Genomic DNA, 26326 nt, shown 5'->3' on the forward strand with positions numbered 1-26326 from the left:
TTCACAGTACACCAAATTTTATTGACACATAAAAGCAGACGGTACTTATATACATCTTTTAGAGTATGTACAAAATAGAGAGCCCATGGTGGGTGTTACACATGTATAAAAATATGCATTACATCTATATAAATATGTACACAATGTGCAAAACATATGGCATTACAAACAACGAGAGGCATGGCATGGGTGGTGGACATGAGACTCGGCTACAATGTGCAGTGGAAATCTTTCCTGGTTCTCCTCAACTGTACATCAGCTGATGAGGGAGACGACTCTCGCTGCCCCACCTGCGCTCCCCGCCAACGTCCTCTAAACGCACGCCTTTGAGCTTTGTTCAACCCCTCCACAAACAGAAACACGGGCAAACAAACAAGAAAAGCGCAGGCTTGACCCCTGCTGACGAAGAGTGAGGACGAGCCGGAGGCCGAGAGCTCAAGTCGGCGCGGGGAAGCCCGAGTGGACATCGGTCGCAGCGACGTTCACAGAACCGGCAGCGGTTCGGTCTCGTCACTAACCTCCACAAACCTCCAGCAGAACCAACCACTCAGATATGAAGTGCTTTTAAACCGTATTACTATGCAGTGAAGGCTCTTACAACATTAAAACCAAGGCAGGATTTGACATGCAGAACAACATAGCAGGGGAGAGCAGCCATTATTGCTTTTAGCTGCCCTCGCCTGGCCAAACGCGGGCCGCAGCCACGAGATCTGCGCGTGTCACGATATGAAAGAGAACGCCGGAAAACGACTGCAAACCAAAAACAGAAACACGAAGTCCTCTTTGACAGATTTCACATGAGCCTTACTTTAAATCCTAAATTTAAAAAAAAAAAAAAAAAAAAAGGATAAATACAAAACTGTGAGATACTTAACAAAACACAACAATATGTTCCAATGCCTTTTTGGCTACAGAATATCACCCACGCCAGCCTTAAGATGGCAGACTTCACTTTTAACTCGTCGTCTACGCCGCCCTAAGTGAAATCTAACAGCACTGTGGAGAAAAATTAAAAATAAGTATACTGTAGTCCAAACACTCAAGACACAAGCGGGGGACCAAAGCTGCACAAAGCAGAGGGTGAGGTCCTCCAAAAGTATTTGGCATTACTTATTCAGGTGGGCCTACATTTCCCATTTGAGATAAAGACGGTGAATGAGTAAGAGCGCACACGGCTGAGGAAAAATCTGCACTAAACTGGCAGAAAAACATTCCGTTTGTTCTAATCTGCTGTTAAGAAATGACCCTGAAGTGTCAAACAGCTGGAGCTGAAGGTGTGCAGTGAGGCCGCGGGAGCAGAGAGGCTCTGCCCTCTAGTGCCCGTGGATGCAATTACAGGACAAAGTGGTTAAAAAGTACACTGGGTTTCAGACTGGTAGTGAAACATTTAAAAAGGAAAAAAAAGGGTTTTATCCAGAAGTGACACACAGCTACTTTGCAGTGATACAAATGAAATAAACTTAATCCGCAACTCATTATTTAAGTTAGAAAAAAATACAAAAAAAACATACAGCAAGTGGAATGAAATGCAGGCGATTAATATGGAACACCGATTCCCCCGCTGTGCGTTTTCCACTGTAGGAAGCAAGCAGTCAAACAGTCATCAGAAGCCTTTTCATGGGGAAGATTTGGAACATGTTGAGCAGAGAGCAAAGGATTTGATTTGACAGTTTGATAGCAACTGAAGTTTTTTCCTTTTTTTTTTGGACTTGCAGCCAGGAAAGAGCTTAAAACGCTTAGACGCGAACACAATCATGCACACGGACAGTAACATACATGCAAGAGACGGGAATCCACGCGCACACACACACACACACACACACACACACACTAAACATGCTAGCTTCTCTCCCGCACCCACACAGTCGGGAAAGTTAACGCCGTCTACAAGCTGGTGCGACGATTGTCACCAGCCACACATCATGCTGGAATATTCCAATTCCTCCAAAGAGTGGTTGGTTTCTTTAGTTTGCTTTACTAGCTCACTTTAATCTCCCATCCTGACACACACACACACACAGAGACAAAGTGCAGGGATACTGTATGACAGCTCGATATAAAGCTCATCGAAGACATCTTCACTCCTCCTCCTAACTTGCTGCGCACTCATTACAGATGTGCGTCTTTTAAACTGATTTGTTCCCTTTAAGCTGTTTTTTTTATTTTTATTTATAAATCAGAAGAAAAACAAAAAAAAGCTGCCAACTTTTTAAGAAAAGTCAGATTTTTCCTCCTTTTTTGTTTTCGCTTTGAGATCTTTAAAAGTACATTCAAAATAAGAGACTTGGACGATCTCACAGCCACAGCGATGACTCTTTAACCATCACCTTGGATATGCGGCGTTCACATTTCCTCGTTCCGAGGCGCGTCCGTCTGAGCTTTCTGCCTCTTTAGTGCATACGCATCTCTCGCGTTGACGGAGGACCCGCGACCGATCTTTCTTTCGAGTCGTCGGTCGCGACGGGGCAGAAGAACAAAACAAAAAAAACAAAACAATCGCATCTGATTAGTCAGCGAACGCGTCGCCCAGTGCGCGGGAGACTGGACCAGTGTGTGCGGGGCTCTGACCCCTCTTTTGTCCCTTTAAAACTTGGCTACAGACCGAGACATCGAGTCAGGACAAAAAAAACAAAAAGAAACGTAGACAGATATGAGTGTCCAGCACCTCAAAAGCTGAGGCTACTTCTTGAAGCCCTAGACTGGTTTTGTCCGAGTCCGACGTCCTGAGACGCTGAATTTATTTTAAAGAGACCGTTTTTGTTGTAACCACCAGATTTTGTAACCTAACATGGCACAGAATGCTTCAGTGGAGCAAAGACCCTCATATATTGGACCACGTCAGGAAGAGCTTAGAAACCCTTTTGCACGTTTTAGACGCCGTGCTCCGACAGCGAGACGGGTTTCCACTGAAAGCCAACCAGTGAAACCTCCAGTTGAAATTGTCAGTCATCAATACTACTCGGGCTCTCTAAGAGAGTGAAATCGAAGTTCTATTAGTGTGGTTTAAAGTGTATTTACAAACAGTCCGTTCTGCCAGTCTTCATTTGGCTCCGTCTCCTTGGCTCTGTGAGGAATCAATAAAATCGTGACATCAGACACAGAAAAAGTCTGCTCTGTTGAAAATCCCTTTATCACCTCAGCTGCGAGGAACTTTTCCTGGCATCGTCTATTTTAAAGCAGTGCAAACACTAGTTGTGGTTCCACTAGAATCAGTGCACCGCCTGTACAGGCCTCCTTCTTGTAGGAAAGTGGAAATATTACAGATGCTGAATGATTTGGCACCGGAATGCCAGGTTTTCTCCTTCTTTTGCCTCTTTGTTGCAGCCGTCTGCCTCCTTTCTCCATCCATCCATCACTCGCTCCAGCCTCAGCTGCTCTGCCCGCTCTCTCCTCCATCCCCCTCGTCCGATCAGTCAGTCCCAGTGCAGCTGCAGGTCGTGCGTATCCAGGAAGTCCGTCGGGATTCCCAGCGGTGTGAGCGCCCCGGCGGGACCCGGAGGCATGGTGAGGTCCAGCCACTCCATGTTGTCCAGGGCCGGGTCGGACAGGCCCATGTTGAGCGAGGATGGGGGCGAGGAGGAGTCACAGAAAGACAGGTCTGACGTGTCCATGGGGGAGTAGGGCTGCTGGTCCATTAGCTGGGCCTGGAGCTCCTCCATCAGGCCCTGAGTGCGAGGGTCTGAGGCCGGCGGCGTGTCGGCCAGCGTCCGCTCCAAGAAGGCTTCCAGCTGATTGTCTGTGGCCAGAGAGGAGAGGCTGGGCAGGCTGGGGATCATGAGGGAGCTCATGGTGGGAGGGGGGCCCACCTGGATCTGTGGAGGGGGTCTGGACAGGGCGGTGTTGACTGGGAGGGTGGTGATGCTGGCTGTGACCGGGAGGGTCTTAGTCATAGAGGCTGGAGGGTCTTGCTGAATAAATGGAGTGATTTCTGGGGGAGGGGACAGAGAGTGGGAACAAAACGTGAAATACCACAAAGGATCAAGAAATGATGTCACCCGACTGAGATATAAAAGCAGACTTCAAAGTAAACACGCCAGTTACCTCCACTCTCGATAAGGATGTCAAACAAGTCATCCATATGTTGGCTTGTTGCCGTGGGAACCTGAGAAGATGAAAGAAATTCAAGAAGACGGAGACAAAATACATTAGGGAAGCTAAAGGGAAATTTACACGATACAAAATAACACACAGGTATTACTGGACTCCACAAAGGCTCAACAGAGCAGGTATGATAAATAATAACTTGTGTTGGAAATGTCAAACACACATAGGTACTCTGCTACACTGCATCTGGGGTTGCCCTGTCATTCTGCCCTTCTGGAAAACAGTAGTGGACAACCTGAGCAACTGGCTGGGAAGTGACATACCATCATCTCCCAGATTATGCCTATTAGGGGATAGAAGCCAAATACACAACATAACAAGCAGAGAATTCTCTGTAATCATGGCAGGGACTACAACGGCTGCTAGGACAATACTTAAACCGTGGAAAACAACCAAACCCCCTGAACTGAAAGAGTGGATAAACATTATGATAAAGACAGCTTCATATGAACTTATGCTCAACAGGTTGAACAATACAAATAAGACCAAGGCACCAGTCTGGGACCTGTTCTGGGCTTACATCACATTGCCTGATGAGCCTGCAGTATGAATACCTCCCTCTAATTGTATCCTGTATCCAGCACTATAATTTATTGTATGGATATGCTCTCCAGCTATGTAACCATCAATATGTCCTCTTTATGAACAGTATTGTTCATACTGTACTTTTATTTTATTTTGGTTTTGCTATGACACTGATACTACATGTTATGTAGTATCAGAAATGTCTCACAATGTAAAATGCTGTACTGTCAAACACCAAAGACAAAGAAATAAAAACTTGAATTACAAAAAAGAAAAAAGAACACTGAAAATAAACTACTGTTTGTTTAAAAAAAAAAAAAAAAGAACTTTTCCTGTAGTGTGAAAACACGCAGCAGCTCACACCACTGACCATCGTCCTACGAGGCAGTTGTGTCCTGCCACTCGTGTGGATGTTACTTTGGCTATTCTCAGGCCAGCAGCCCAAATCTGCTTTCTGGCACATCAAAGTCGTGTCAAGGTTGATTTTTCTGTGATAAACTCGATTCAAAACATATCTGGAGGTGGCTCCAAATTTGATTCTGATCTGATTTCTACAAGTTTTCACACTCGGGCGTTCAGAGCACTTAAGCCCCATTTCCACTATGCACTCCGGTACGGGTCGGTTCAGAACGGTTCGCTTATTTCAGTGTTTCCACTACAATGAAAGCGTACCGGTCCCGTGGTACCCGTTACCATGTCTGTAACCCTTCTGCTTGGGGTACCGAGCACACAGGACCGGTTCCAGGGTCTGCTCTCCGTTGTTGGTGAGGAGGCTGTGCAGCGGGAGCTCGATGGCGCTGTGCCAAACGAAAAAGTTTTCCAGCTGATTGCCGCAAAAATGGCAGAGAGTGGTTTCAACCGGACCGCGAGCCAGTGTCGCATTAAGCTGAAGAAGCTTGGAGGTGGTTCGAAATTATGGATGTTATTTGTTATTTGCTGTTATTTGCTATTTACGCTTCGGCACGCACTCCGCCCACCCCTGAGGGTCCCCTCTGTACAGTGGGAACGCAAAGCTGACCCCAAAGCGACCCGACCTGTACCGTACCGTTCAGAACCGACCCGTACCGGACTGCATAGTGGAAACGAGGCTTTAAGGTACAAAAAAACCAAACAAACCCAAAACCCGTTTCAAACGGCCCTCTGCGTCACACTTCGACATACAGGACGGTTTTAATGGCGTTCATGTCTGAGTTTTGAATGTGTCCCACCTGTGACGCGTTGTTAATGTGCAGGTTGCGGCTCTGTTTGACCGCGTCCTCGTACCGGGGAGGCTCCTTCGTCTTAGGAGGCTGAGCGACCAGGGAGGTGGGCTGGAGGACGAAGGCAGGCTGTGGTGAGGAAGACTGCGAGGATCAGAGAAAGAATCACACTCCCGTCCTATCGGATTTGTAATCAAAGCAAATGATCCGAATAAGTAGTAGTAACGGTTCATTACTGATACCTTACTGAGGGGTCCGTTGGAGATCTGATGGTTGGGGGAAGCCCTTGGAGACACTCGGCTCTCTGGTGAGCATCTCAGGAAACACTGGGGATTCAACTCGGGTCTAGTCTGGTTCTCCAAACCAGTCGTGTTATTGCACATCGACAGAGTCTAAGACACGAGACAGAATGGGCTCAGAGCACAGCAACGGCATGACAGAGATGGAAGAGGACAGAAAAACCCAGGATTCAAAACATATAATCTTCATCCACACAAATTGCAGCCGTTTCAAAGATTCGGAGAAACCCTATGTGGCAAACACATCAAACGTTAAACAAAACACAACTAAGTACAACGTGTGACTGACTTGTAGCAGCGACTGATGGCTGGGCGCCATCTCCATCTGGGAGCTCTGCAGCTGAGGAGCTGAAGCCTGGACCAGGCCTGGATTTGAGGCCGTAGCCTGGAGAACAGGCTGAGGGGAAACAGAGAATTAACTCTGGAACTCGCTGGTATTTCCTTCTTTTAATACCGCAATCAATCTTCAGCAAAAGGTCCACCCGGTCATACCTGCAGCTGAATCGTAGCAGCGCTGTTGGGTAGTGAGACTGGAAGAAGGATCTGAGCTCCAGCCTGGCCAGTCGTGGTCAGCAGAGTCTGAGGCTGCCCCAGCACTTGGGACACCCCGCCACGGTGGCTGATGAAGAACTGCTGCAGGCTGGCAGCTGCGGGTTGAGGCTGGGCCTGGACCTGAATCTGGGGACTTTTCTGGGACTGGGAGCAGAGCTGTGGGCTGGAGCTTACTTGAGGCTGGATCTGGGTAAAGAGCCCCGTTTGGGAATGGAGATTCAGCGGCTTGCCAGAAGAAACAGTCACATCCTCCAACTTCACCACTGTCGGGAGGGGGGCTGTGAGACCCTGGGAGCCGAGGATTGAGTTTGGGAGGGCAGCAGTGGTGGACGAACAGTTTGACAGGACGGTACCCTCCATCTTTACTACATTTGAGTTGAGGGCAGACGGGAAAGTGTTGACAGCGGGTAAAGAAGAGGGAGACGCAGAGTAAGAGTCGGCAGTGCAGCCCCCCTGGCCTCTCTTCTCCACCTGAAGCTGCATCTTAAGCTCCTCCACCAACCTCTGCTCCTGCGCCAGCTTCCTCATCAACTCCTCGATCTGCTGCTCCTTCTCATGGAGCCTTCTGTCCTTTTCCGCGGGGACTTGAAAAGGCGACAGAGGAGAGAGCTGTATCCCTGTCGAGCCAAAGCTCCCGATTTGAATCTCAGCTGGAGCCTCAGACATACCTACGTCCTGCTGGAGGGTCGAGGGATCAGCGGGACTGGGCGAAACCGGCGGTGTGGAGCTCATGCGCTCTGTGGCAACCTGCTGGACAGGAAGGACCAGGGCAGGTGCGGTGGCTGCGATGACCTCCATGGGGATGGATGACAGGGTGGTAGTGGCAGGAGCGAGAATGGCGGATGGAGTGGTGGCGCTGGGGTTGTCCTGGAAAGGCTTCAGTCTTTCTATCAGGTCTGTTTTCGTTCCCGACACCGGGAGGCCACGGAGCTTTAGCTCCAATTTTAGCTCAGCCACCTAAAAGACAAACACGATCACGTTAGCATCAAGTTACCGGAATCCGAGACGCAATACGGTTGATCTGAAAGGGAACTTGTCATCACTGCTGTCCATACTGGACAACTCCCACCAACCCTGGCTCTGTTTAAAGGGAGAAAAAAAATTAAAATGAACAAACTAGATACCTTCATCTCCTCCAGATTGGCTGGCAAGACTCCTGGCTTGCGATTGGACAGAGAGTTGTTTGGTCGAGTTGGAGCTGGAGGCGGAGGTGGAGGTGCGGTGGGCAGGGACACCATAATGGAGGTCGGCAGCGTACTGCCAGCGTTACTCTGACCTTCCGCCATGGGTCTGCAGCGAGACAGAGCCACGAGGTCATTGTTATTTGAGCTAATGTAGCACAGAGACAGAAGAGTAAAGAGAGGACACAGTATCAACGATATCTGTTGTCAGCGTGAGCAGCCCCCTCCGCCCTGCAAGCTTCGCCTCACTAACAAAGCCAGTCGACCACACTGAGGCGCACCAGCACACTTCAAAGGCAGCCTGAACGCGCCGCCCCGGTGAGAGCATTTATAATAACAGCTGCTGACACAACATCCTGTTAGCATTTTTCTTTTACATGATTGGGCACAAAGTTGTTATTGGAAAACAGCTAATGGCACACAACAAAACCTGGCTCGGATTTCAGGCATCTTAGGGGAACCGTGTTAGAGAAAATATTGTGATCGGGGATAAAAACAAAAAAACCCTTTCCATAAATCACTGTGAAGTAGGCAGAAAAGGACACACGAGAGCTATTGTTTGCATTGGTTTTCACACGTACTTCAGTGGTGCTGGAAGTATAGTCTGGTAGTTGTAGTGCTGCTGTTGCTGACTGAGGATCTGCAGCTGCAGGAACAGCTGCTGCTGCTGCAGGAGTCGAGCGTATGAGGAGTCCATGGGCGCTTCGCTGGCCTCCAGCTTCTGGTCAGGAGGGACGTACTGGTGGTACTTTAGCTTTTTCACCCTCGACTTTGCGTCTTTGCCCTTCTTGCTCCGACTCTTCTCGGAGGGAGTTTTCTGCTGGCTTTGCTGTTGGGAAAGCACGAGTGGAAAAACTCTTAGTAATACACTCGGCCCGGCAGGAGGCAGATAAAAAGACTGAGGCGGTGTTATATTTAGTGAGCGATGCGCTTACTTTCACCAGAGTCGGGCCTGGTTTGTGGGGAGCAGCTGGAGTGGCCGGCTGTGCAGGGGGGGCAGCTGGGCGGCTGGCGGGCAGCTCTGTGGTGAAAGTGGCTCTTGTGAAGTCTATTGTTGGCAGGGCCTGCAGAAACAAACGCAAATATTCTTTAGAAACGTTGCTCAAGTCCAATAATGGGGTTGGGAAATGACAGAAATCCATTCGGTGTACAAATGTGTGAATTAATAGTCCACGATCAGACCTGCAGCACGGGGCTGGGTAGTGGTGCTGATGCTGGGCCTGGAGAGGGCGTTTCTGGCACCCTGTTCTCCCCCGGTGAGGGGGCGGAGCTCTGAGACTCCTGGCTGGCCGGCTGCTCCGGGGACAGCGCGTCATTGCTGTCTTCATCCAAAACCTTGGGATAAGTCACCTGGCCTACGACACACGAGCACAGAGCTCAATGACAGATTTTTATGACTTGGTCAATCGAAACAGAGATCAGTGTCCATTTGGCTTTACACCAAAGCGTCGACTATGAGGATTAATGGCCTGGCCTCTCACCTATGATGGCCTCTTTGAGGCTGGAATCCACCGGCAGGATGTTTTTCTCCACCAGCTCCATGGGGCCTGGTCTCTGGGCGATCTTCTCGTTCAGGTTGTCAGCCAGCCGGGCCCGTTTCAGCCTCATCTGAGTGGCCTGCAGCGAGGGCTCAGCTCCAGTCTCTGGGTTACCAGATAAAAAAAAAAAAAAAAAAAAAATCATTTCAGCACAATTCACATAAATCTGGGCAGCTACCATCAGCTTCCGGCATCTTATTTGCAGAGATGAGACTGGTTTTGACGGCCTCTCGATCAAATGCTTTAAAGCTCGAACGGGAAACACGAAGGGTTTGCATGTGTAACTGGAGGATTATCAGTACCTTGCAGGATGTGCATCCTGACTAGCTCTGCTCGCTCCGGACGACTGCGGATCTTGTGCTTGAGGAAATTCTCAGTCTGAAAAGAGAGATACAAGCATATCATTTAGTTCATTCTTGACATTTCAAGGCCTCTTGCTTCAAAACGTTGCCGGCACTTCTCATACGAGTTGAATTTTTACCCGATGGAATGAAAGTAGCTGTAAATTCTTTGAAGCTAAAACATGGACGTCCTTCTGCTACACAAGTTTTAAAAACTTTTTCACAGGGATGAAGTTTTTTGAGGCTCGCTGTCCTGCTTTTATTTATGTCCAGGTGTGTGTGGCGTTCCCCCCCTGCTTACCCTGGCTCTCTCCAAGCTGCGAATCTGCCCATGGAAAGCTGCCGGACTCTTCAGAGCTGCAAGAAAACATCATCTCAGTATCAGTTACCAACCAGCAACACACCCACACCACATTATGGGTTCTGCGGGCAATGGACAACTGGCTGTGTGGTAACTCACGTGGCATTATGCCCTGATCAACCAGCTGCTCCCGGGTTCGCCTCTGTTGAAGCCTCAACTGCAGCACTGAAAGCAAAAGTGAGAAATGTTAGAAATGACAAAAGCAAAAAAGGGCATTTCGAACTGTCAAATAAAGCAGCGACGGCAAAGAGAAGAGGAAAAAAACGAGTGAGACGGCAGAAGGTGGGGTCAAATACAAAAACAGAAAATGGGAAAAGAAGATGAGATCAAACTCAAAAGGAGTGAACATCTCGCCCCGGACACGAATATCCTCTCCGGACACGAAGCCGACATTACACAGCACAGCGGCCACCTCTAACGGCGCGGGGCGTTAGAGGTGATGCCACAAAAGTTTAATGTCAGAAGTGGATCTGTGCACCGGGAAAAGTAGTGCAGTCCGATTATCGCTTCCATCATCTACTCGCCGGGATGACAGCAGCGACAGGACAGATGTGTTCACACACACACGTTCTCAAACGACGCAAATTTCGTTTGAAGCTTTGTGGAACAGTCCAGATTTCCTGCGTCTTCATTGTATTTAGAAAATACAAACAAAGCAAATAATGAATGCAACACCCCCATAAAATGCTGTGAGAGAGGCGTGCTGTGTTCAGCCTTCCTTTTCAGTCGTTCGTGAAATGAGGAAGATTCTGTGTCCATTCTTACTGAAGCAAAAACTTCAGCTGATCAACAGTCACACTCCTCCAGAACGGCGTCATGTGTATATTTCATGCATTCTACTTTCTTTTCTTTACTTTACTTCTGACTTCTGTAAACGTTTGCCCGCGGGAATAAAAGTTCAACCAAGTTTCTGGAAATGAGGCCTGTGAATCTTTTCCTTTGGGAAAGACGAAGGCATCATTTCTTCCGATTGATTAAATCTTAACCAAAGCTCATGGACGTAACCGATCATCAACCAGACATAATGAATACGATCACCATGGCGATGACAACAAACTCTCACCTGCTTTTGTTCTTAAGCTGGTGCAGCACTCGCTGAGAGTCTCCAACTCCATGCAGACCACAGCTTTAAACTGTCCACATAACCGTCCAAATCAAACTGAGCGAGCGGCCCATTTACTTCGGCCGTATTAAAACCTCAGACATCTCCAAACTGTTCTGCACAGCCAAGTGTAGAAATAATGCAACGTTTCACTATCCCTCCCTCATATTTATGTTTTATATTACAGGACTGCTACCCCAGTCCTGCCCTCCTACTCTTACCTTCCCATCTCGCTCAGGAACGGTTTCGGAATGGAATATTTTCTGGCTGTGCAACATTCTGCCAGACCACAGCCTGAGGTTGTGCCTCTGGTTTCCGTGAAACTTCTGAGGAGAAATAGAAAGTGTCTGACTCGTCTGCAAGACACGGAAGCGTCTCACTGAGTAAGAAGGGATTTCCACGTTTTTAAAAAGTGACCACGAGTGCAAACACTTCTACCTTCGCGGGAAGGGACACGAATAAAACTTAGACAGGAAACAGCCGGCCTGACTGACTTCACGTCTTTTGTCTCCCTCGTCTGTTTGCCGCCTGTTCCCCTTCATCACGCATCTGATGATACTCACAGTAACAAACAAACGTACCGCACACAAAGCCCTTTTCACATTTTCTCCTGGGAACACCGCAGCCGACGCTCCACACGGAGCTGTGGTGAAACATTGACAGAAACCTTTCGTGTGACATCGATGCAGGCACACTGCAGCTTTGGAAGCTCGTGGGGGAAAGGGAAAGAAAAGTCCTTGAACTGAAGCCACAAGGTGGACATTCACTATTCTCTGCAAATAGTGAGTGAGATTTCAAGTGGAAGCGTGCATGTTTAAGGTGAGTCAGACAGTTTTTGTCCTTGATCCCTCCGGGAAATGCTGCTGCTCAGCCCGACAAACACAAGTTGACCTGTGACCTCATCAGTATGAGGAAAGCTGGGCGACATGACTAAGCTGTTTTGACACACACAAACACACGCACACACAGACAGAACCACAAGCAGCGTCAGAGGACACAATGGCTTTTCTTGCCAATAAATGAATCATTTTTCACCCGCAGTTAGTTCTTAGGACACAGATATTGTTCAAAATACACGTATTTGCATTATCAGTCCTGATTCAAACTCTAAGGAATGGGAAAAAAAGGCTAGTTTGGCTTTATCCAAAGGTAAAGCCTGCAAACTTGAATGTCTTAATTTTACTCCTTCTTTGTTTAATGTGGAATTTCGGCATACAGATCAACCTGAATGTAACACGGTGGAGTTTTTACACGCAACTTTGAAAGATCCCCGTTAGCCTACGGTTGGCCTACGCGCTATTCTTGCCTCAGCCAAATGTGACCGAGCTTCCACCTTATATTTCACCGACAGAAGCGTCAATGATCACATCCAAGCAACAGCTGGGCTTTGATCACACTGCACACTGAACGGTTTTCCCTGATTCCCTGTTGCACAGAGAATGAGAAGTCAACAACGCTGAATTTTGGTCATAAAACACAATCATTTATTTATTTTCCTGCGTCGTGGTGACACGCTCAAGTCTAATGTTAAATCTCACACTTTATTTGGAGGGCGTCCGTATTGTCATCTTTACGGTGAACGCGACAGCAGAAAGCTTTTCCTTCACGGAGCCTCCTCGGGCAGCCTTAAGTTGCTACTTGCTTGAGAAAAAAAAGCTGCTTTGAGCGTCTAAAAAGGAGATAAATGGCGCAAGAAAAACGCTTAAACTGCAACCAATGAGCTTCTCTGCCACAAAGCGATTCTGTGTCTCCACCGTGTTACTAATTATTGGGGCCACATTTATTGTCTTGCTGAAACAGGAATGACAAATGGGATTAAAAGAAAGTGCCCACGGTGGTTCTTTGACATTTGCCTGCCAAACTAAATCCACAGTTCTGCTCATCAAAATGCAGGAAGTTAAATAACAGACACAGAGGCCCCTCGAGGTAAACAGCTGGCATCGGTAATTCTCTCCCTAAAGCAGAAGGGTGGGGGTGCGGAGGTTGGAACGAGATGGTGGCATTAAAAAAAGAGCAGCAGTCGCACCCTAAACAGTGGAAAATGAAGTGGAAATGGAGATGAAAATGTGTTTCTGTTAGATTCATCCTGCTGTTACAGCACAGAGGATTAGAGTGATTGATGGAAAATGACATTTTCAATGAATTTGCAGTGTAGATGTAAGTTAAAAAAAACAAAACAACAACTATATTTTTCTAAGAAGTACCGAAAAGTTTGGTTTTAGCAAAGTGCCACCTTCTTAATTTCAAGGATAGTTGATTAGCTTCAGGGGGGCTTCTTAAGGAAGAGATTCTTTCCTTTCTGTCCCGACAATCTCAGATTCTGCTGACAGCAGCCTTCCCGTCTCTCTCCTGAGCTGTCACGACGGCAGACGGATTAACACCTGCGCGGCTAAAACCAACATGACTGAGGGGACTTTGCGGTTGGCAGAGTGCTGGGAACGGCTCCGTCGGTGGAAAGTATGAGGTGCGAGTTCTCACTGGAGGGGGAAATGACAAAAGCCGGGATGATGAGTGGGTGCTACTACTGTTGACATTCCACAGAAACTTTCCACCGCCAAAGCGCTTCACTGAGCCCTCCCGCAGGCAGCAGCAGCAGCAGCAGCGGTGCGTGACAGCACAGAACCCTAAACTGGGCCTAAACATTCTGGAGGAGCTCCAAACACCCCGCGTTTGTTGACACTGTATCTGACTAATCAGAGTTTGCTGAGCTTGGGAATCAATACCGCAGTCACTGGACCGAGTGACTCAACTCATCTCTGTTCGCCATCTAAAGTATGATTAGGAGCTGGCAAACGCAGCAGTGAATATGAGTCGCTCCTAAAGCCTGATAATAACAGGCCCATCCATCAGTGTCAGAGTTGGTTCCATGTAGCTGCTTAAAAAAACGCCGACAGGCTGAGGGTGAGGAAACGCAAACGTGCAGCCTGGCCAGCGCCATGAGGATAATTGCCAAGCGTACGGAAAAAATAAAGAGGCCAAATCTTAAATTATCCGTCGATTCTGAGTGTCCATCACCCATGTACGAGGGACGTTTAGGGCTGAGCAAGAGCCGCTGTACAAAAATAAAGAGTCTGACTCATTCTTGGCTGACATGCGACAGCCTACATGCGCAACGTGTGACGGCAAACACAATCTCAGAATACGACTTTCTGCTGAGTGAGGTTTATCACGTCTTATTCTACAGCATGTACAGTATGTAACGTCATTTAGCTTAACCAGAGCCACGGAATTTCCCCTCTAACGGTCATTTACTTTTTATTTTGTGGACAAAACGAGTCTGCAGCGATGACTCCAAGGCTCCCGTTTGATCATCCATTATCTATACCGCTGAATCCGTCGGTCGGGTCGCGGGGGGGGGGGGCTGGAGCCTATCCCAGCAGTCAATGGGCAACAGGCGGGGTACACCCTGGACAGGCTGCCAGTCCATCGCAGGGCCACATAGAGACAAACGAGACAAACAACCATGCACGCTCACACTCACTCCTAAGGACAATTTAGAGATGCCAATTCACCCAGAGGGACCCGACAGACAGAGCAAAACCTCTGCAGCACGTTCATGTAACGTTTTTAACAGGCAGGCTCGGATTGGGAGTCACAGGAAAGCGACTCTGCATTTGGCCCCAACTCCATTTAGACCTCGAAACAAGCCAGCGGGAGGGTGGTTGTCTGGTGGACAGCTAAGCCTCGGAGGGCGGGTTGACCGTGGCAAGTCCGTCTCACTACGGCAACCGTGATATCCCTAAAGGCCTGCTGTGGCGGACAGGGAAAACAACGAGAAGGTGCGCCTTGGGGGATCTTACACGAGTGGTACGCTTTGTATAATGCATCTGTCAGGCTATCCTGAATTATGGCAACATGTCATGTAGTAAGAAGATACTGGTATTATTATTACTGGCTCGTTCTATACAATCCAACAAAAATAGCAGTAAACCAAAAATAAAAGCATGCATGTGCCTTAGCTGCTGTGCGTCTGCAGGAAACTGTAAGAAACATCAAAGCAAACGCGACTTCTGTCTGACAGAATGCTGTCACTTCAACAGACGGATGAAAGCGTTAATGTTACATGTCTGAAAAGGGCTTTCATAGCGGCAGAAGCATGATGTGAAATGTGGGAAGGGAAAAAAAAAAACAGAAAAAAATGGCATATGACGCGCAGTGTGATCATACGGCGGCGGCATGTTCTCACCATTTTTGCGTTCGCTGAGCGGCGGCAGACTCTGCGTGGGCTGCAGGGACAGCTCCTCCATCTCGTGGGTCACCGCCTCGCTCTGCGGACTGGGCACCAGTAGATTTGACATCCCGCAATCCCCCTCCGCCCTTAGCAGCCCCTGGGAAGCCTGGGGCTCCATCATGGCTCAGGAGGGGCTTTTTGGAGGGCTAGCAAGAGGGGTATAGGTCACCGGTCCCTTTATGCTACGTCTCCTTGCTACCTGTTAGGAAACAAGGAAGGAAAAAAATAAAAATAAAAAGTAAGAAAATGAGCATTTTGAAGAAAATCAAATGACTGCTCCCCTCCTCAACGGGAGGAAAGCGTCCCTCAGTGACATTTTGTGGCCTCCTGAAAAACAACCGCTATCCAGTATCATCTTTGGTACGACGACTTCAGGATGCCACTTCACTGCAGCCATCTGGAAGAGTTCAGCCGGAGCCGAAATTATTCATTAAAGAAGCCGGTAGACTATTACGTCGCATAATCCCTCCAAACCGCTGCTCAAAGCAAACAACGCCAGTTTGTGCATAAATGCCCTCTCTGTTCAGCCAGGACACGACATCTGGGGTGTGAGGTCACCGTGGTGGTCTCAAACAGAGGGAAGTAAAACATTTGGTGGAGCAAAACAAACAGTTTAGTATCCATGGAACCCCAACTGTGGATGTCATTTATCGCTTTCCAGCAGCACTTATTCTTTACCAACCGTCCCGGTGTGTTGCTTTTGGCTAAAAACAACATTGCTCTCATGGCCGACTTTTAATCTTCATCTGTTCAAGGCATTAGAGGATTGTAGGATATGCAATAGATGCCTCTCTTGACAATTCAGTGCCCCCCCCCCCCTTCCTTTCTCTCTGTCGTATTATGCATCCACATCAAAAGTCTGCAGCATTCAGTTTCAACACGGGAGCCGCAGTTCACTTGGGATTTGATCTAAATTGCTCCATTTTGAAAGTGGCTATGACTACAAAATTCTCCCACGCTTCAATCCTTGGCTTCTGATCACCGCTCTCTGGGCCGTAGTGATGATAAAGTGCCACTAAAACTACAATTTACACATGCAATTCAAGCCTTGATGGCAAACAGTTAAGCCAAAGTGTTTTTCTATTCGAGGCCTGCAGTAACATCTCTGCTGTGGTATCCGTTTTTCTGTAGAGAACAATAAAATGCCGCACTGTTCTATGAGGGGTTTTTTCGTTGAATTTCTGGGGTCATGTCAATAACTGGACTTGTACTTTGGATCTTCGTCGTCCCGTCCTGCAGTTCCTCCACATGCACAAGACTTAAAGCAAGCGGCATTGATTAAAACCAGCTTTAAAAACAGAGCCTTTGATGCGTATCAACATAATTAATACAAGCGGTGTGGTTGTTCCCTGATCCATCTTCTACACTCGCCCTGAGGTTCAAAGCGCAGCGACCAAAAGAAATTTCACAAAAAACGCGACGTTTCATTTCAAATTTACAGGTAAGGTCAGGAGGCAAAAGACAAACAAAACATTTTTAAAAAAAAAAAAAAAATCACAAACTTGTGATTGTGGTTGTCTAAGGTGGTCTAAATCCCCAAATCATAAGCTGCTAATGCTAATCATAAGGCCACTTCAGCATAACAGCAACTGTTTTCGGTTTAAGGGGAGTGCTGAGACAGACACATACGAAACAGGAAATGACATTCACCCGTTACTACAGATTTGGGTTCTGTCCAATCACAAGAAAGAACTGTTGTCCCTACTTTTTCCTGTGAAAATGTTGCTGTGTTTTGTGAAATGTTTCTCTTTGACATTTGGAATGGCATAGGAGAAGCGTCCCGAACGGAAGAGTTTCATTTGACGAAATGAGGGGAGTGTCATGGAAAACTGAAACGGGTCCGATTTGTTTGCATCATCGCATGGCTGGGAGCTGACTGCAGGGCAAATAGCGTTGCTACTTGTACATCTACTTTTGGTGAGTCTATTCCTACCTGTAGTAGCAGAAGACAAAGGGACAGGTCAACGGGATGTCTGGGCTAGATGCTGACAGGCGTCACGCTAAGCCATTGAGTTGAACCTAGAGGAAGATAAAAACAAAACATTACAACATAAACTATGTTTTGCTTGGACTCTTCTGCCTTTGGCAACTTATTGTGGCTGTGGCCGATCCATCTCACTCTGTGTATTGCAAATGATTAATCTTTGCTGGTGGAAATCAGTCTCGCTGCCTTTTCTTTCCTCGCGATTAGTGTAAATGCAAGATAATAGACTTTTAAAGGTGAAACGGTGGAAAAAAGAAACCACGTAATGGGACAACTACTTGAACCGGGTGAGATGTTAGACGTATAAATTCAAAGTTCATTAATAAAAACAAAACTGAAGTGAAAACCCACGCACGCACGCACAGTGCAAAACAGTGATGCTGCTTGAATAAGAGTGTTTGAAGATAAGTGCAGAATAAAACATGATGATGGAGTACCTCTTCAAGCTGCCTGGCTGATGCTCAAAGCTGCATCAAGGTCTGAAAATGATTGTTTATATGGATTACCCACAGACACACAAGAGAAAGTCTTGAAGTAGAAAAAAAAAAAAAAAGAAATCAACAGCACGCACAAGCTTTTAGGACTCCTCAAGACATGTGCTTAAAATACAAAGCAGATAACTCAATTAGAGTTGGACTGATGTATGACTTTAGAGACACTCAGGGCACACAACAGCTGACAGCCTTTCCAGTTATGTTGGTCAAAAAACAGGTTTCTCTCCGGGACCACAGAATAGGACTGGTTCGAGTCGACCAACCTCATGTGTAAAGTAGCACATGGTGGTCTGACAGCTTTATTATATCTGTGTGGGTTTTGAAAATATCATGCAATCAGTGTCCGAGGCTGTAAAAATGATATGAAGTGCAGGGCTCGGTGTTTCAATGTAAACAGAGACACGGATAACATGACAGCCATGGTAGACAAAAGAAAAGTGCCGCTTCATCACTGTAGCCAACTGCTGGGAAGCTAATAGTAAACTGGCAATGCTTTGTGGGGCAAAAATGCACACTTCGGTGAAGCATCCGTTTGGTCAAAGACAGGGTGCTGTTTTAAAGGTAGAAATGTATACACAATGACAAAATATGTACTTTATTGGTCTTCTACTTCTAAAAGGTTATTTAGTTTTGCTCCTCACTTACTAGTTTAAGCTAAAGGGACACTATGTAATTTCTTCCCCCATCTAGTGGTGCAATTTTATTTTGCAAAGTTGAATGAATTTGCTCTCTAGCGCCTCACGTTTTCAAATGTGCGCTGCAACTTCTTGAACTACGGCAAGCGGAATGTGTCAAGATTCAAGAAGCTATAGCTTCAGACTCAAGGTCCATACAAACAAAAAGAAATCAAGACACACAGTACAAAGGATTACATAACACACATACAACAACACTATGAATACAGATGACAGATAACATGTCAGATAACATAACATCTCCTTTGGTGTGCAAGCAATGCAATTAGTCATATTCCGGGAGTTACCGGAAGTGACGTCGACGCAGCGTTAGCATTAGCCTGCGTTAGCAATAGGAGCATTAGCAGCGGTAAATAAACTCCCGGTAAACTTACAAACTTTCTAATGCCTCGTTTTGTGAGTTAAGAGCCTATGTGTACTACGGCAGAAGTTTGGTAACAATCAATGCATTATTAGTGGGATCATTTACGAGATAAAATCTATTTAGCATTTTTTTTTTTTTTTTAACTTTATTAGTAAATCAACAAAATAACAGTTTACAAATGTGAGCATAACGCCAAAAAGAAGATATCCAGGGGGAGCATAGGAATAATAATAAAAAGAAGAAGATGATGCACTTACAAAAAGAAAGCTAATGAACACAAAGACATATGTGCCAAGGAATAAAATCTATTTAGCATTAGCGGCTGTAATAAGCCATTTGGCGGAAATGACGTCACAATGACGTCATTTCTGCTTATAGGCCTGGTGGGGAAATCGCGATTCGAAGTGCTTTATGTCCCTCTCGGCACTTCGTCATTTTTCATAGAGCGGAAGGACATGGCAGCCTCCATAGAGCTTACCTGCTCTATGTAGATACAGACAAGTTATTCTTCACTCAGGAGGATAAGTGAGATTTTTGACAGAGAACATTTTACACCAATGAGGACTAACTTATGAATGAATATGTTGATTTGAGCTAATAAACGACTTAATTACATAGTGTCCCTTTAAGCTAATTCTGCTATTAATAAATGTACAATTAGACTTATAATATTTGTAATGTCAAATCAAACAACAATTTTAATGTATCAGTGATGTACCTCAAATATTAGCATGGTTGTACTATAACACATGGATAGACATTCTCTTTAGTTTAGTCCGGTGGCTTTGAAAAGAGCAATATTACAATAACAGAAGTACTGTAGAGAGCACCTGTCTTATGAAAAGTGGAAAAAGTGTTCAGTCGAGTTCATACAGGTCTAATAAGAATAAATCTAAGTAATTACATTGTCTAATTCTTACTTAAAGTCAGAAACTGATTTTAAAGGATTGTTAAGGTGAAATGAGTGAAAGTTTAGTGTGTTTTTCAACAGCAGCTGTTTACTTATGCCTAATCGGATTGGCTAAGAAGGCCGAGAACTGAAGAGCGAGCTGAAACCTATTTAATATTGTTGTTCATCCTCACCACAGAACCTAAAAAAGCAGCAATAAATATCAACTTTTTTGCCAAATTTTGTCCACTTAAAGTGATACTCCGGAGTAGATTCAACCTGGGGTCATTTGAACCGTGACATCCAGCCAAGTAGCCCACCCGCAGTTTTTTCGATATTGGCTGAACATCAGCTGAGTTACTGAGTTATCCCGAATAGCTTCGTACAAGCGATAATGGATCCTGGTCCGCATCTCCAAAATTACCACACTAAAATCACATGCCATGACACCAAACTTCTACAGTAGTACAAATATGGTCTGTACTCACAAAGCGATGCATTTGGAAGTTTGAAAATAGTCCAGGAGTTTATTATTATCAACACAAGCCTGATAGCTTCTCTGCAGCTAAAGCTGCGCCAACGTCACTTCCTTGATCTGGGAGCTTCAAAGTAAGATGAGGGTTGATCTACTACTGTAGACAACAAAGTGAATGCTATATTATACATGTTTTTTTTATGAATTTTTAAGTTGTAGAGTTGTGAAATTATTTTATCAATGGAGAAATGAGCAGCCTTGCTTTGTTGTCTACAGTAGTAGATCAACCCTCATCTTACTTTGAAGCTCCCAGCTCCCTGAAGTGACGTCGACGCAGCTTTAGCTGCAGAGAAGCTATCAGGCTTGTGTTGATAATAATAAACTCCTGGACTATTTTCAAACTTCCAAATGCATCGTTTGGTGAGTACAGACCATATTTGTACTACTGTAGAAGTTTGGTGTCATGGCATGTGATTTTAGTGTGGTAATTTTGGAGATACTGCCAGGATCCATTAACCTTTGTACGAAGCTATTCGGGATAACTCAGTAACTCAGCTGATGTTCAGCCAATATCGAAAAAACTGCGGGTGGGCTACTTGGCTGGATGTCACGGTTCAAATGACCCCAGGTTGAATCTATCCGGAGTATCACTTTAATAATTCTATTGTGCGCTGAAGATGATAGCTATTCATTCTACTTGTGCAGTAGGCAAATGTGTATGCAATTTTCTTTTTGATTGTGTAACATGATAGTAAACATGATTAAAGTTTAAAGCAATAGTTCTAAAATTGTAGATCTGGGGAAAGAAATACATTAGTCAAGCTGTCAAATATCAAAATGATGACAGATGGAGTTTATTTTGCAACAACAAAAGATGGTAGAGAGGGATGGAAGCATTCCAGCCAAGAGAGCTACAAGCTGTGTGGGGATACAGGTTGGTGGGGCGAGCAAGTGAGCGCAAGAGAAAAAAGAAATAAACAACTGTCCCGGCTGAAAAGGCGTTGTGGGATAAACGTCATGCTGCCCCAGCGGAATCAAAGAGCAGATCCAGATGGCAGGCGCAGCATGTGCTCAGCCCTTCACTGTTCTCTTAATGGCACGGGGCAACGAGTACCATGTGTTTGATCAAAGGGCAACGTCCACATGTTGCACACATAGATGTAAACACATTTTGAGAATCAAAAGTCGGCTCCATGGTAAAGGTTGAGCTATGTCTACAAGTGTAATACAGTTCCATTTGGTGTACAGGTTTCCACAATAAATGACGAGTCACCTTTGCAAAAAAGTTGCCGACCTGTCGCAGGACGAGTCGAATGAGTGTTGCATTTCTTTGTTGGTACTGTCCGTGTTTGACGTTTTAGAAACAAAAGCGACATGCAGGGTCGCTGCAGTCGCACATACCTCAGCCAATCATCAACACTGAGCTATGCAACCACGGAAATATTAAATGTACCCACCCCTTCCTTGTTCGTGCACGACTGACATCAGTTCTTCTCCTGTAGACACAAAATTCCCTTGACTCAAATTCAATAGATCATTATTCTTTAAACAAAACTACGCCATTAGACAAGGGCTCAGTGCCACATGCATAGTGGGACCTATGCAGGATATACGATCAAAATGTCCTCTTATTGTTTTTTTTTTGTTGTTGTTGTTTATTTGCATCTACAATTTATGCTTAATTTCTTATCACTCAAACCGATTTACAATTGAACATCTGAATGCACTTCAGGTGTACTTCATATTTTGGTGCAGCTAGTCTGACAACAGATACATGCACAACGGCTGACTTTTCATCCAATCCAGTGGGTTGGCAGCTTCGGGGTGCTCGTTACCAGTCTGGAGCCGTAGTAGTAGAAGTTAATACTGCTGTGTGTTAATCTCCTTGCCTCTCAGCAGTCCTGTAACTGAACCATAATCTGATTAGAAACCTGGCAGTGTCATCCGTTCATTTATTTCTTCACTTCTAAAGTCTACTTGTGAGACTTTCACCTCTCGCTGTCCTGTTGATGTCATTATGGAGCACATGGCATGGGCGTTCCATCTTTGTTTTTGGCTTCCATTTTGATTTCAGGCAGTGTTTGCCAGTGTTGACACTGCACTTACAGCAACACAAACTTTTCGTTTTTTTATCATTCTATGATGCAACTTCTACTGTTCTGGAAGAGCACGTGCTTACTTAAAGTTCAAACATCCCAGTTTCACTTCTGCTGAAGATCTTCTTCTTAGAGCCTTTTTCTTTCTGGAATGTGCCAGAGCATTTTCACACAGCCCAACACATTCCTTTAAACGTTTAGGGGGCATTATCTGTGATCACAGTTCACAAGATGCAACTAGCTTGTGGTATTGTTCTTGGTTTGGATGTCCATAAAAATTCAGGCAAAGCGCATAAAACGCAAAGAGCACGAAAAGCTCGACCAAAAGACTCAACAAGCCAAAATGGAAAAGCCGCCCTCAAATCCCCATCCTCTAAGTCAGTTTAGTTTCATGCACAGTTGAGTCGAGCTCAATTAACAGCTTGCATTCACAGGAGGGGAATTTAATTATTGACCAAGGCATGTCTGAAGCCGGAACCCCCGTGGACAGTTCCGAGTAAACATTCAAGACGTCCTTTCGCCTCTAGCTGTCTCTATAGGAGAGCGTTACACATACAAGTAAAGCCAAATTCACTGCACTGATGTTGTCTTTACGCTACTGGAATGGTGATTTTGCCAGACAATGCTAAGGTTGTACAATCAAACTTTTGTTAGAGCAGAGCGACCAAAAGTTGCACATTGATGTAATGGGCTGATTTCTGACATGTTTCACCGTCTGACAAGAGAAACAGAAAAACATGTTAATGAGAGCAGCGTTCTTGGGAACTCGGCTGTATTTACATTCACTCACACTTGACTGTTTTTAACAAAAATTTGCAACGAAAAAAAGAAAAAAGAAAAAAGAAAAAAAAAAGGAACTTTGGAGCACAAAGGCCCGTTTGAATCTAGTTGAGCGAATACACGTAGAACGATTCGATCACAAACCACAATATCTGGGTGTGTTAGTTTGAATGTTTCACTTAAAATAGACTAACACTGTTTTTCCAAAACAGACCCCCCCCCCCCCCCCCTTTAAAGATACTTCCCCACAGTGGCTGTACGTCTACGCAGCACCCAGTGATCGCATCTCAGATAAAAATCAACCTCGGACTCTGAGAATAAACTAAAAACAAACGCTGGTTTCAAGTTTCATCTTTGTTTCAATATGCTGTGCCTGGTAATAACTTGAAAAAACATTTTCGCAGACTGGTGACACAGTTTTGGGTGTGCCGGTCACCTCGGGCTGTTATAAAAGCCTTCCCAGACGCAGTGTAGGTGAGAGGTTTCATACTTTTGTACCGGGAACCCCTTGCTCATCGGGACTGAACGACAAAGATAGAAGAAGAAGGACTGATGACGAAACATAAAATTTCAATACACACTCATGACTTCATTAAAAACAAGCACAATAAGCACATTTACATCCTCGAACGCAGCTGTTGGAGGAAATGAGAACAGTGGCAACCGCGGTCCTGTGGGACAATAACAGAAACAGTGTCTGCATACTGTGGGAAGGAGGCCATGGGTCAACTCTACTACAGATAGGCCAGGATGTGAGGAATGCCTGTGATAAAGTGCCCAAGAGGAGTCACATACACATATTCACTGCAGTGAGAGCATGATAGGAGCTAATAAACTACAAACAGGGCTGTCTGGTTTCTGTTAATGGACATTAATACAGCAACTCCAATAGCATTTCACAGAATCAACTGTAACGCTGATGAAATATCTCACTATCAGAGACGGTGAGAAGGTGACAGGAAACAAACAGAGAAGCCTGTCTGAAAAGTTCTATATTGAGCTCAGGCTGGAAAGCACCACAATCTGTACCATGAGTTCCCTCTTTGCTTTAAGCCTCACCCCACAGACTACTTGAGTTTTTTTTCTTTCTTTTTAAACCAACTGTTCATAATCAAGATTTCATGCCTTAAATTGCACAGTTCTCTCTCTGTGTTCTGCCTCTCTTGTACATACGAGTCTTTTCTAGGCAGATGTGCCTTTTGCAAAACTGTGGAGAACTTGCCTTGCCTTGCGCCGCGGGACGGGCCACACGTTGAGCATGACACAGCAAAAAGAAATACCCTCTCTGAACCGAACCTCGTTAGAATTTGAAGAAACCCATAGCCTTACGTAACTAAAGAAATGTGGCCCACACATGCACAACACAAACAGCATGAGAACCACTCTGCGCCACACTAGTATTCAAGTATGCAGTTCTCTGGGCTTTAAATAGAGCCCGTCTTTGTCCAACAAAAACATCTACTTTTATCCTGAAATAAGACAGAAATGATGTCATCACTCTGGCTCACTGGCTTAGAGTCAGTATTCAGCCCTGTTCCCACAGACATGTGGTGCAGTTTCCTTCCACCCCTGCCTTTGTGGACTTTGAATGAAAACACTAAAGCAAAATGATTGACAAACAAAAACTCTAGTGCTAACCGGTTTGATTGTCATTTTATTGCCCAGAGGGCGAGACATAGACCAAGTCTATGTGAGCAGAAAGCGTTCATGCAAACTCGCTGGGAGGTTTAAAAAACAACAACAACAACAAAAACAGGCAAAACACATGTGGATCCAAAGCATACATACCTGACGTGAAGGCTTGCACCACCGCGTGTGTGGTGATTAAGTTAACGGGAATATATCACACTTTTCAGTGACAGACTGAGCGGATAAAGCCGCCTCTGAAATCACCTCATCCTGCCTGACGGTCTGCATGAGTCAGACAAAATGCTACCTGCTTGGATTTGCTGCAGCACCACCTCAGTCTGCACACCTCCATCGATTGGAATGCACTTACAGATCATTGTCGGTTTCGTGTTACACAGCGTCCGTGATTGGAATGACTATAACAACCAAGGCAGGCTGCTCACAGTGATACAGGACGACTTGTCTTGAATTAATTCAGAGAGCATCCGGGCTCAAGAGGCTGATATAAGCGCACACGCAATACAAATGCCACACGCATTAAGTGGATTTTTAAAAGCGAGGTTAGAATAACACTTTTCGTTGCTTGACAGACATGGCTGTCGGAATAACTAAAACCACTGGCATCGCAGTGGTGAGGGAGGGAGGGAGGGTGGGTGTGGAATAACCTTAACACTGGTTAGCTACTTTAAATCTGACAGGTGAATGAGTTGCATCCAGTGCCGAGCATTAAAGGTGGCGAGGCATTTTCTTGGTGGTCATTTACAGAAACGGGAAAACATACCGTATGACATTTGACGGTCAAATACACGTCCATGCTTTACTGTTTTAAACGTGCCCAGACGTGTCTGCTCTCCAGACTGCATTTCACAAACGTTCCTCAACAACAACCTTTTCACATTTTCACTAGTTAGCTCGTTTTAGCCAAGACAGGCTAGCATGCTAAAAACAAGACAGCGCCGCGCGGGGGCTGTGGTCTTACCGAATTGCGATGACACAAAACTAAAATCCATTCGAGCTGGTGTTCACAACAAGGTATCCATCACTGTAGAAAATAATCATGGGAGATACTTGGTTTTTCGTCTGGGTTTGAGAGTGAAGTTTATTTCGCGGAGTAAAATGGCTGCGACTGGTCTAGCTTCGGATGCAGGGTGACGTAATGACGTCGCATAGGAAGCATTGGGGGGCGGAGACCCGGACAACTTACTGATCAGCATGCACGAGCGAGTTGTAAACGGGTGTAACGTTGCACTCAGTGACCCAAATAGTTTATTCATTTCAATTCAATTCCATTCTTCCACTGTATTATTATCGTACTATCTCGTATTTTTCCACGAGAGGTATTACCAACAATATGTATTTTACAAGTAAACTCGAAAATCAGTGGAAACAATATAGTAACAAGACTTTTCATGAAAGTTAAAAAAAATAATAATAATAAATCATTAGGTCCTGTCTGTATAGCAGAAACAATTCAGTGGTCAATATTT

The 26326-nt window shown here is 45.5% G+C and overlaps 1 protein-coding gene across 6 annotated transcripts; it reads right to left on the bottom strand.

Annotated features, from left to right (window-relative positions):
- mrtfba (myocardin related transcription factor Ba) lies at nucleotides 1-26277 on the bottom strand. Of its 6 annotated transcripts, XM_075458282.1 has the most exons (18): nucleotides 25819-26277; nucleotides 17855-17896; nucleotides 17367-17452; nucleotides 15389-15632; nucleotides 10200-10265; nucleotides 10041-10096; nucleotides 9701-9776; nucleotides 9342-9503; nucleotides 9043-9215; nucleotides 8796-8924; nucleotides 8442-8689; nucleotides 7804-8008; nucleotides 6620-7636; nucleotides 6417-6524; nucleotides 6071-6220; nucleotides 5838-5972; nucleotides 4042-4102; nucleotides 1-3928 (listed from the first exon to the last, which is right to left on the bottom strand). In XM_075458282.1, exons 4-18 carry the CDS (start codon nucleotides 15552-15554, stop codon nucleotides 3414-3416), a joined length of 3267 nt encoding a protein of 1088 aa, XP_075314397.1. In that variant the 5' UTR covers nucleotides 15555-15632; nucleotides 17367-17452; nucleotides 17855-17896; nucleotides 25819-26277; the 3' UTR covers nucleotides 1-3413. The 6 variants fall into 6 exon arrangements, with proteins under 6 accessions (XP_075314397.1, XP_075314401.1, XP_075314400.1 ...); XM_075458286.1 differs by lacking the exon at nucleotides 17855-17896 and having other exon boundaries at nucleotides 5838-5957; nucleotides 7804-7969; XM_075458285.1 differs by lacking the exon at nucleotides 17855-17896 and having other exon boundaries at nucleotides 7804-7969.
- Between the last annotated feature and the right edge of the window lie 49 nt (nucleotides 26278-26326).

Source organism: Odontesthes bonariensis, chromosome 23 (genome assembly GCF_027942865.1).
Source record: "Odontesthes bonariensis isolate fOdoBon6 chromosome 23, fOdoBon6.hap1, whole genome shotgun sequence".
Lineage (NCBI taxonomy): Eukaryota > Metazoa > Chordata > Actinopteri > Atheriniformes > Atherinopsidae > Odontesthes > Odontesthes bonariensis.

Bases quoted from the DNA above. Each gene is read 5' to 3' on its own strand.
- mrtfba (XM_075458281.1), bottom strand. From the start codon at position 15,554: ATGATGGAGCCCCAGGCTTCCCAGGGGCTGCTAAGGGCGGAGGGGGAT. The intron at 9,216-9,341 runs GTGAGAGGCCAG...CGTGTGTCGTAG, and splicing joins CCTCAAAGAGGCCATCATAG to GCCAGGTGACTTATCCCAAG. The intron at 3,929-4,041 runs GTAACTGGCGTG...CCCCTCCCCCAG, and splicing joins CATCCTTATCGAGAGTGGAG to AAATCACTCCATTTATTCAG.